General features: G+C 33.8%; 1 protein-coding gene across 1 annotated transcript; it reads left to right on the forward strand.

Annotated features, from left to right (window-relative positions):
- Positions 1-10,999: 10,999 nt before the first annotated feature.
- LOC131859499 (uncharacterized) lies at positions 11,000-11,595 on the forward strand. Its single transcript, XM_059213322.1, has one exon. The coding sequence runs from the start codon at positions 11,073-11,075 to the stop codon at positions 11,421-11,423; it is 351 nt and encodes a 116-aa protein (XP_059069305.1). The 5' UTR covers positions 11,000-11,072; the 3' UTR covers positions 11,424-11,595.
- Positions 11,596-12,636: the final 1,041 nt, after the last annotated feature.

Genomic DNA, 12,636 nt, shown 5'->3' on the forward strand with positions numbered 1-12,636 from the left:
TCCAAGTGTTGATAGGTAGTGACAAATGTTGACATCAATGACAAAACCAGTGCAACACATCCAAAATAGAAACACAACTCAAATTTTCAACACATGATAACTTCGGTTTACTAGCCTACTAAGACAAAAAACAAACCCAAAACCTTAATCACCATGAACATCATGTTAAGCATTTAATGTAGAACATTAGAAAGGTTCTAACAGTTATGCAATATGAATAATTTTATGGATCTTGTGACAAAATTTGTTGCATTTCATTTTCAACATAATGTGGAACCAGTTTACTAATAATTCAATTGTTTACTAATAATTCAGAAAATGAATTCTAATTGTTTACTAGTAATTCAAATTCACAATTAAAAATATAAAATAAGTATCTGTTCTAATTGACAAATTCAAGGAATACAATATCAAAAATCATCAATGACAACTATAGTATTGCAAATTGAAATTGTAATGACTCAAAAACTATAGAATAATTATATATACCTATAAATTGACTACTAATTCACTTCAGTGACTCAATCTGAGGCTTGTATATCCCAAATGTACTCAAGATCCAGAAACTGACTAGTACTAATAGGTTCATCTTCATTCTGAGTTGGGTATTCAAAAATTTCTTCATCTTCATGCTGACTCTGAGTCTACGATCCATCATTTGTCTCAACACTAGCACTAGTAGTAGTACCACCAAATTTTAAAGTGTTACACAACCATCGTCTTTCACGCATGGAATTCCAGATTGCCAGTGCCCTATCATATGGAAAATCTCTAACATTATATTGAGTTACAAACAACCTCAAGCAAGTTTCCAAATTTTTGTCTAATTTGTTTCTGATCTTTGATTTCAAAAGCCCTAATGCACTGAAAACTCTCTCATCTTTCACCGACCCCAATATCATTGTTTGACATAAATTAGCAAGTTTCAAATATTCTACTATTGCAATACACAATGCTTCACTTTGATCTATCCATTTCCAAAGCCTTGTGATTGATCTAGGTTCAAATGGATTCTCCAAGTTACCAACTATTGTTTCATAAGCAATGCAAAGTATTTACATTGTTTTTTAAGATGATCCAAATTTAAAATTCCATCTATTCGCTGTCCATTGCAATATACATCTTTTAAAAATGTCAATATCAATTCCTCTTGTTTTGTATGAAACATCTTTGCGTCATTTGGATTATCTCCAATTGAATGCCAAAATTGAGGATACACATAACCCATGGCTTCAAGTATTTCTTCTCGAGGGAATCTTTCACAAATCTCAGTTGAAAGTTCAGATGCAATAGACTTCAAATTATCACTAAGAGATTTAACAATCCTGTCAAAATCTTCCTTTTTAATAGGTAGTGCTCTGCCTTGCTTGCCCATATTAGATTGGTGCATTGGTATCTAAAATCCTTTTACAAAGACACATAACTAATTTTTTGTATTGAAATGTAGAAAAATTTTAGCATGATTCAAATCTGTAATTATCTACCATCTAAAAAAATTTGGGCTTCTCCTTGTTAGATCTAAATATAGACCATCTAGGCTCAAGCATGTCATTTTACGTAGAGTGCTATACTCATTGATATACATAGTTCTATCTTGGGATTTCATAACAATTTTGTTCATTAAATCTAGCATGGGGAGAAGACTAGCTAAAGTTAACAGAGTCTCTATATTACTTAACTTATGTAAGAGATTAGGGGCTTTGTCTACTGTGAGGTGTTGCTCATACATTAGTCGAATCAAGGATTGATATTGTGTTAGAACTCATTCCGCTAGTCCATGCAAGGAGATCCATCTAGGCTCAACATCCCTAAGAAGCTTGTTTCCTACTGTTACTCCCTCAACAAAAATCTAAAATTCTACAAAATTTTTAAGACTGCCATAGAAGTATGAGTGGAGCTCGTTGACCAGATCTTCAACTTTTGACACTCTAGGGAAATTGCTTACAATTCTATATGCTAAATTCATTTGATTGGCCATGCAGTGAATGCCAACCATGTATGCTACAATACTAGTTTGTAATCTTGCACAAAGACCGGTCCTTTGACTTTGCATTACTGCAACTCCAACACACACCAACTTCTTGGCAATTGTTAAGTCATCCATACTAGCAATTTCATTAAAAGCTTTCTTAAATTCCAAATATAATTTTTTTGGTATTGAATTGCCCCTCATTTTATGAACACAAAGTAGATGAGTTGGGCAGACATGTTCTTTTACGGTATACATATGCATACAAACCCAAGGAGTGTTATCTACTGCAGTAACTTCATCTATGGATAATGAAATGAAATTTGACTCTTTTACACTCTTTTGCTACATGTTCAAGGCCAGCCTTGATTGTATTTCCAAATCCACTATTACCAATCAGTGTCATTTTGTGGTTATGCTCTTCATATTCCACGGCATACTTATCATGAAGACATTCATCCTTTAATTTCCATCTTACTACTCATGTTTCCTTTCCATCTATGATCTATTTTTCATAAACCTTACCAATATGCTTTTCTATGGTGTCGAGCTTTAGCAGCATCTTCTTCTCTCTTTTAGTTTTTCTGGCTACAAATCTTACACCTGCATTCTGTTGGTTGTTCATCATTGTTTGGGACTGGTTAAATCAATGGGTACTTTTCGACCCAATAGACCTTAAAACTCCTTGTCATCTCCCACTCTCACCCCAGTTTTTCTCTCCTTTTTCTTTTCTTCCTACCAACATCATCTTCAGTACTACCATTTGCATCCGAGTGAATTATCTCATTGTGTGTATCCCTTACAACATCTTTTGTCCTGTCAGTATGGTGATCCTCATTTGATGCATTTAAATCAATGACAATCCCACCTTGTTCTGATAGTGAGCTACTATGAATGGATTTTGCAACTACAGAAGTTGATAGACTAGAATCTTTGCCAATTCTAAAGAAAGATTTTATGGTAGTATCTTTAAGTTTAAGTTTTGGGCGTTTTGATGGCCTCCCAATCCCTTCAGTTTCACTGCCCTGAGGAGTCTTACCCTTGTCTGACATCCCAATCCCTTCACCACCCTAAGGAGTCTCAGTCTCACCCTTGTGTATCTCAATCCCTTCACCACCCCGAGGAGTCTCACCCATGTCCGACTGTGACATCTTGAGTCTTGACCTCTCACTATGAATTAAAAGTTAAAAATAATACTATCAAGTATGAAGAAATGATTACTCACCTTTATGCCTTCTCAATTCTTTGAATGAGGAATTAGGAATGGCTAGGCCTGTGTTGCAGGATTGTAACTCTGGCCCTCTGCCCTACAATGAACTTTGATGTTCCAAATCAATTTGTTGAATGCAAATCGAGAGCTCCCAAATTTACTAATCAGAGACGAACAAATTGTAAGAAAGAGTGTATTTATATCAATCCATGATTGCATTTTTGGTGAATTGCACGGGTGTACAATGAACATTTAATTTAATTGGATTTTTGGCGAATTGCACGGGTGTGCAATGAACATTTAATTTAAGCGGGGCAAAATGGCTCCTTGAATGCTTATAAATTTTTAATTGATATTGGCAAATTTGGCCGACGCGTGCAATGAACATTTAATTTACCATTGGCAAATTAAAGATGGGGATTGACATGTGGACTTGTTTGCAGGGTTCTGTAAAAGCTTTGAATGGCAATTGCCAATCAAATAGAAGGGCATGAATTCAAATTTCACTCGAGTACTTTAGCTTTGAATTAATGCCACAGTAGCTAGTTCATGCAAGTGTGGCAATTAATGAGACTTGAGAGAAGTGACTTAATGCCCAAAAACCATAAATTGCATGATCAAGCCGAGATTTTGTATAATTGCATTAATGCATTCTATCTTCGAGGTAATACAGTGAATTGAGCTTTGCAACAACGTTGGAGAATTCAGAGTGTTGGGTGTGGGAAAATTTAGAAAATTGGTTAATATTTTCTCTTGCACCTAAAATGAGCAAGGCGCCTAGTGGAACTAGAGGTTCCAAGCCCAAGCTCAAGGCCACGATAAGTGGAGGACTTGGAGGTTCCAAGCCCAAGGCCACTGAGGAAAAGACGGTTAAGAAGTACAAAGAGGAATTTATAGATTTGTTGCCATGGACTTCCGTTGCTTTGAATACAAATGATTTGGCATGGAAAGATTTATGGAGACAATGAAGAAACTTGATCGTGCTTAATATGACTGGTTCTGCTCTATTTCATTATTTTAGGAATAATAGAGTTAAGGATGTCCCGATGTCAAACCCTTGGTATTTAAATATGGAAAAGTTAATTGTGCTAGATGTGTATGTTGATGTGGATTTGATCAAAGAGTTGGCCAGACACTATTGCCCAGTATCTAGGGTAATCAGAAGAAAGAACCAGTTTGCCATAGTTTCAATTAACAGAGCTAGCTTTGTTAAATATTTCCAGATTACTGGTGTTGCATGTATAGATATAGATTTGCAGCAGATTGTAGAGGATAATGACAAATACAAAGGTGTTATCAAGAAGCATGCAATGCCCAGATACGTGCCTACGGTGAATAAGAAGCCAATTATAATTCCAGATAGTATCAAACCACCATTTGACATCACACCTTTCCATCATTATATGCATTGTCCAATCTATGGATTATGCAGAGTGTTGGGTTTTGATGGAGATTCAACAGGGTCAGTTGAATTATTGATGATGGCTATGGACATTAAACACCCAGATGTTAACAAAGATTATGATTATGTGGGCTATGTGGTTGAACACATTCATAATGCTCTAGTTGAAATTGAAAGTGGTCCACCCAACCCTACATTCAAGCATTATTCATTGCTGATGGATTTAATATTGTTCTATAATGTTGAGTTCATGGATAAAGAATTGGAGCTTTTCAAAGAAGAATTTGGTGTCTTAATGCCAATACAAAGATGGACTCAGGTTTGGGACAGTAGTTCGTCCCATTCTTCTTTCCTTTTCTTGGAAAATTGGATTGTTTTGCCAATTATGGAAATGCTAGGAATAAATAGGGAATGGTTGTCAATTATTGTTAGGAGAGTTTTGAGACCTTACCAGTATGTTCCAAACTGGTCTATTTCACAGATTAAAATAAATATTAAAATAAAAAAGACATATTTTAAAATATTTATTTATTGATGTTAAACATTTATTACATAATAATATGCACCACTTTAAATAATCCTATTTTTTAACGTTCCAATTTGTACCTAAATTTTAATGAGGATGAACTTTACCACATTAAATTTCTGCCCAACTTTTCAAGTAATGTCTTCAAAGTTATCCCAAGTAAATTTTAATGAGGATAAACATTAAGACAAGATGAAACGAAACAAACTAAGTATTGTGCTCTCTCTTTTTTCACCTCTGTTTCTAAATATTCACTTCATATATAATGTGTGCAGTTTAGAATGAGGAAAGTAGAGTTATATAAAACACTTCATATAATGTCTGGGGTTCAAAATTTTATTTGGCATTAACTATGTTCAAAATTACAAACAACTACAGGTTTAGTACCTCTTAAACAGTACATTGGTGAACAATTTATATGTGCTTGTGTTCATCCATCCACAACTCAAACTCTACTACTTGTAGAATTTTGCAGTTGCATAGGGATAGATCTACCTAAAAAATAGAAAAAAACTTGCAGAATGAAAATAGAGCAAAAACACAGAACAAACACAGATCTGCATATAAATCAAATTCTTATATGAAAATTACAATACAATGCTTGCATTAAATATAATTGATAACCACAGAAATGGTGGTGAAGATTTTGGAGATGGTGGAGACTAACTTCTTGTTCACATTAGTTAGCTTATTGCAAATAGCGCATAGAGAATGCAAATTTCATGCAATCCAAAGTTTTCCATAAGTCATAGGCTTAATGTAAGGAGTAGCGTGCTTCAACAGTTTTCCGTAAATCATGGAGAAAATAACTAGATATAAAGTTGCACTAACACTACTTAAAGAAATAAATTTAAAGGTCTTAATCTTTTTTTGTACTCACATGACACCTAAAAATTGGGTAAAAGAAAGGATCAATTAGAACTTCAATTTCCATATTAAGATCCAAAACATACATAAATAGTTTCATTTGAAGAGTCGTCATCCTGATTTGTCTCTTTAAGGATAGTAACAACATATTAAATATTAATTCTTCCATCGGAGCTCTAAAGCCTTACAACAAAGGAAAATGAATACAGCTGTAGATACTAAATCATGAGAACACATCTAGTGTTTGGCTCTCTCATAAAAATATCGCAATAACCTCAGATCTATACTTAAAGGATTTAAAACAAAAGAGAACCAACTTTAAATTTGTTGGATGGAGTTTACACATTTAATTTATATTCGACTTCTTTTGAAGTTTAAAAAATAGAAAATGGTGTGAGAATTAAAGTAACCAAATTTCAACGGGACTATTACCCATGGGGTTATCTCACATAATATGGACTAAAAATTCAGCCAAATGCTTGAAAAGTGAAGCACTCAATCAAACCTAGATTGAATCCACTTGCAATTGTCAAACTATTGAAGTTTTTTAAACTCAATCATAGCAAATGAAACTATCTAAAAGGAAGATATGCAAAATAGTTACAACCTATAGGAGTAAAAATGAATACCAACAATAGCTAGTAAAACACGACTTCAACATAAAAGAATTCCATATTATAAGATGAAACTAAATGCCTAAGATAGGCCAACAATTAAATTATAACAATTTTAGTATCTACAACTTCACTAATGTTGGAGTAAATTCAATTTTTTATATTTGTTCTAATTAAGTTTACTTGGGATAACTTTATTTTTCACGTGACACGATCATTTAATATTGTTCATGTTAGTTATCTTAGGTGCCATTCTAGATTGAGGTGAGTTAGTTTTTTGGATTTAATTTTGTTATAGGGTAGTCATACCTACTCTCTCATCTCATTGAGCAACATGGTGTGCTCTTAATTGTCTACCCTCTTGCATAAATAAGCAAGCTCACTTGTACATTGTAACATCTCAATTCAATTCATTTCTTGTAGAATAATATTTCTCATTTCTGTGGAAATTCTTACAGTCATAATCCTCGGATTCAGAGGTTGCAAACTCCAACATGGTATCAACCTGCAGTGATATATCGACTAGTTTGGTCATTGAGATAATTTTCATGCTGCAAATATCTAGAGGTGAGTTTTTTGGTGACCGAACTCTCGATCATACCAGCACCTTCCAATGTCAGTCAATTGTCATTAGCCACCTCCCACTAGCTATACTTATCCAATTTAGGTGCCTTGTTCAAGCTTACTCAATTTTTTTTAATTTGTCATAGTTGTGATTTTTTTTCACTTAGAAAATTTGACATTTGGAATTATAAAATTATCTCTTCTAGTGGGTACCTGTTGCCTTTCTTCCTTTTGTTCACTTGTATATTATGGAAAACTCAAGGATTGAATTGTTCAAAAATGAAAATCATGAGTTGCAACAATTACTCAAGTTGCATAACATCTCTATTTCAACTTCATCAAGTTTATCTCCTCCCAAACATGAGGGGAAATATCTTGACTGCAAAGAAGTGAATTATGCCATGATTACCACTGATTCCCCTGGAAACGTTGATTGTGATCATTTGGAGTTTTTTGACACTTCGGTTGAGGTTGCTTCAATGATTACAGATTCTTCTTCAAATATAGTTAATCCACCTCCACTCTCATTGAATTCTTCTCTAGAGTCACTGATTAAGACTTTCATCTTTCCTGACCAGTTGGACTATCATTGTCCTTCCCATTTGGTTGGAGGAAATATTTCAGTATATTGAAACTCCAATAACTAATATCTACAGAATGTGCTCAAAAATAGAAATCATTTTCATATTCATGGAGTTGTCTTTAACACATTTTCTCATCTTCCCATGAAAAGAATAAGAATCTAAATTTAAATAGATGTATTGAACTATTCAACAAAGTCTAGACTTGGATTGAGATCATAAAGTGTCTAGCATAAATAGTCTGTCTTTTATAAGATCTCATGGAAAATATGGTAAAACAGTCAATAGAAATAATGGCAACCATTAGATAAATGGTCATGAACATATAAGATTAATCACATATTTATATGCATATTTCAAAAATCTAATCAATGTCTAAATCGATCGTGGGATTAAAGCAGCTCATAGTTTCAATTATAGGAGATATCATTATGTAATGAAAGCAAGAATTAAAAATACATAATTGAAAATATGTCAAATTCTATGAGAACTGTATGTAAAATCTCCATGTAAAATTAATTACCATAGAACTATTGTATCTTCTATACGCCATGTAATGAAGGAGAAGTAAAGGATGAAAAACATGTGATGCTTTGTTACTCTACATATGACCAAGTAATTTTAAAACATTGAGTTGATCACAATAAGATGAATAGTTTACCCCATTTGCATAGGTTGCCTCGTAGGCAACTAGGTAGGTTCAAGAACAATGTTCAAAGAAATGATAATATTATTGTAAAATATTCAGATTCAAACTCTGCATAGACTTCACAATATTGTTTTAGATTTGAACTTTAAATTAATACCTAGACTTAGCACATTATCAATATTTATAGATTCCTAAAAAAAGATTATAAAAGATAGGTTAGCACTAGAGTTTTCTGTAAAGCATAGAAGCGCTAACCTGGTAAAAAAGGCTGAAAAAGATTGTGCAAAGATTTTCATTCCTTAGTGTTTTATAGAAAGGACATAGTTTCTTTAATTTCCATCCTACTACTCATGTTTCCTTTCCGCCTATGATCTAATTATCATAAACCTTACCAATATGCTTTTCTATGGTGTCAAGCTTTAGCTGCATCTTCTTCGCTCTTTTAGTTTTCTAGCTACAAATCTTACACCTGCATTCTGTTTGTTGTTCATCATTGTTTGGGATTGGTTCAATAAATGGGAACTTTGCTACCCAATAAATCTTAAAACTCCTTGTCATCTCCCACTCTCACCCCAGTTTTACTTTCCTTTTTCTATTCTTCCTACCAACATCATCTTCAGTACTAGAATTTGCATCTGAGTGAATTATCTCATTGTATGTATCCTGTAGAACATCTTCTGCAATGTCAATATGGTCATCCTCATTTCATGCATTTAAATCAATGACAATCACACCTTGTGGTGGTGGTGAGTTACTGTGAATGGCTTCTACAACTGCAGAAGTTGATGGACCAAAAATATTGCCAATTCCAAAGAAAGACTTTATGGTAGTATCTTTAAGTTTATGTTTTGGGTGTTTAGATGGCCTCCCAATCCCTTTAGTTTCACCACCTTGAGGAGTCTTACCCTTCTCTAATATCCCAATCCCTTCACCACCTTGAGGAGTCTCAGTCTCACCCTTGTGTGATATCTCAATCCCTTACCCACCCTGAGGAGTCTCATCCATGTCTGACTGTGACATCTTGAGTCTTGACCTCTCATTATAAATTAAAAGTTAAAACTAATACTATCAAGGATGAAGAAATGATTACTCACCTTTATGCCTTCTCAATTCTCTAAATCAAGAATCAGGAATGCCTAGGCATGTGTTGCAGGATTGTAACTCTGGCCCTTAGCCCTACAGTGAATTTTGACATTCCAACTCAATTTGTGGAATGTGAATTGAGAGTTCCCAAATTTACTAATCAGACATGAACAAATTGTAAGAAAGAGTGTATTTATATCAATCCATGATTGCATTTTTGATGAATTGCGCGGGCGTGCAATGAGCATTTAATTTAATTGCATTTTTGGTGAATTGCGTGGGCGTGCAATGAACAATTAATTTACCATTGGCGAAGTAGGTCCTGGGTACGTGGTCATTTTACTATTGCTAGCGAATAACGGAGGTGATCTAATACCCATGTCCGAGTGATTCCAGGTGAATATTACGGGTATGCACGTTGAACGGTGTGTGGTCAATGGCAAAGCCAGAATATAGTGTACCATTAACCTCAAAATTCCAAGTGATTTGACCACGATGTCGCCCCAAACTATTCGCCATTTCCTAAAAAAAAAAATGCAAAAACATGCAAAATTCGCCAATTGGCAAAGATTCACGACTAAAAAACTCTCTGGTGATAATTATGCTAAATCTAGACCAGTGGCTCAAACCAAGATGTGTAGATATGTTAAATATGCTTTGAAGGTTGGCATAAGGGCAATGTTATGATTAAATTAGGATTAAATTAAGTTTAAATTAGGATTAAATTTGGATTAAATTAAGTTTAAATTAGGATTAAATTTGGATTAAATTAAGTTTAAATTAGAATTAAATTAGGATTCAGATTTTGGTTAACACATTCATGTCATAATGCTCCACCCCTTGTAACCACTGTAGAACATTGCTTAGAATAATAAACATAAATAAAAATAGCTCCTGAATAAACAATGAGAATATAGCAAAAATATTAAAATATTACAAAATAGAATAATTATAGAAACTATTAAAATATTACAAGCTAAAATATAAATTTAGTTGTTAATAATATTTTTAAGACAAATATTAAGTCACAATTTTAATATAAATTTTTAAAAAAATTGATTGCATTATTAATTCATAAAATTATGAAAAAGAATGATTAAGATTGTCTTAAATCACTTAATTGTCTTTTGTATTCTATGTGATAAACAAATTCCATTGCTCCATAATGTGTGTGAGAATGAATGAGAGAGTGTTTGTTTTAAATAAGAGTTTCTCATTGTCTTCTGCCTAATTATGCTACCACATTTCTAGAACAATGACATTGACGGGACGCACCTTAGTATCTATACATTATTGATAGCTGACATCATTTCAGATAGAGCTGACATAATCCGGATTCCTTCTGGATAGCCACTGATGTCATGCCATATTTCTTTCGGCTCCGTATTCTGATGCTCCGGTAGTGACAAATGACCTTTTCGGGTTCTTCGGGTCCATTTTCTGATGCTCTGGTAGTGCCAAAAGACCCTTTGGGTCATTTTTGCTTCGAAAAATAATTCTCGTTTTCTAAGCCTATATAAGGTAAAAGGCTTCTCGTATTTGGCATCCGCGGTTGTTTATTTTAATCTGCTAAAAGGTTTGGTTTTGTGTCCCAAAGTGCTCTCAAAATGAGTCAACATACTTCTCAAGGAAATTTCATTAGCAATGCAACTCGTGGTGCAGTAGGAGTTATTCACAACGTTGCAGATCTAATTCTTCCACCTGCTCTGGATAGCGTCTTGCACGGCGCTGCTCGAGGTATATTAGATTGGGCAGGTGGTAGTGGAGATTGCAACCAGAACCAGCCCTGTTGCCCTCAACCTGCATGTACCTCAATGACACCACCCGCTCAGCCCTATCCTAACATGCCACCTGCTCAAGCTAACATATCACCCTCACTCAGGAGCAGTCAGTCCAACACAGGCAGCGGGAAGCAGCAAAACATAGAGAACAACACAAATAGCCCCAACAATTGGTAACATGCTTGTGGGACATCAATGGAGACTGAGCGGTAAAGTCCGCGTAAACAAAACTCTAAGTATGTGTTGTGTTTTCTGTCATTTATGTTTCTGTGTTGAGCTGTCCACTCAATACGCGTTTTCTAAGCCTATATAACGAAGAAAACTAAGTATCGTACTCTCTCTTTTTTCACCTGTGTTTAAATCTTCCTACGTTCTCGCATCTCACAGGAAAGGAGAACGAGGAAAATAGAGTTATATCAATCACCTCATATAATGTATGGCATAAACTATGTTCACAATTACAAACAACTACAAGTTTAGTACCGCTTAAACAATACACTGGTGAACAATCTATATGTTCTTGCGTTCATCCATCCGCAACTCAACCTCTACTATTTAAACGGACAAAATTTAAAGGTGTTAATATTTTTTTGTACTCAGATGACACCTAAAAATTGGGTAAAAGAAAGGATCAATTAGAACTTCAATTTCCGTATCAAGATCCAAAACATACATAAATAGTGTCATTTGAAGAGCCGTCATGGTAATTTGTGTCTTTAAGGACAGTAAGAACATATTAAATATTAGTTCTTACATCATAGCTCTGCAGCCATAGAACAAAAAAAAATCACTTATTCACATTGTCAATACAGCTGTAGAAACTAAATCATGTTAATACATCTAGTGTTTGGCTCTCTCATAAAAATATGGCAATAGCTGCAATCTATACTTACAAGATTTAAAACAAACGAGAACCATCTTTGAGTTTGTTGGATGGAGTTTACACATTTAATTTATATTCAACTTCTTTTGAAGTTTAAAAAAAGAAAATGGTGTGAGAATGAAACTAAACAACTTTCAAGGAGACTATTAACCATTGGGTCATCTCACATAATATGGATTAAAACTTCAACCAAATGCTTGAAAGATGAGGCACACAATCAAAGCTAGATTGAAACCACTTGCAATTATCAAAGTATTGAAGTTTTTTTAAATTCAATCATAGCAAATGAAACTATCTAAATGAAAGAGATGCAAAACAGTTACAACCTATAGCAGGAAAAAGGAATACCAACAATAACTTGTAAAACTTGACTTTAACATAAAAGAATTCCATGTTATAAGATGAAACTAAATGCCTAAGATAGGCCAGCAATTAAATTATATTTCTAAAAAGTTTATAGTTTTTGAAATATTTAATTTTATTAAATTATAATTAAATTTAAAATAC

The sequence above is a fragment of the Cryptomeria japonica genome, chromosome 10, assembly GCF_030272615.1.
Source record: "Cryptomeria japonica chromosome 10, Sugi_1.0, whole genome shotgun sequence".
NCBI lineage: Eukaryota > Viridiplantae > Streptophyta > Pinopsida > Cupressales > Cupressaceae > Cryptomeria > Cryptomeria japonica.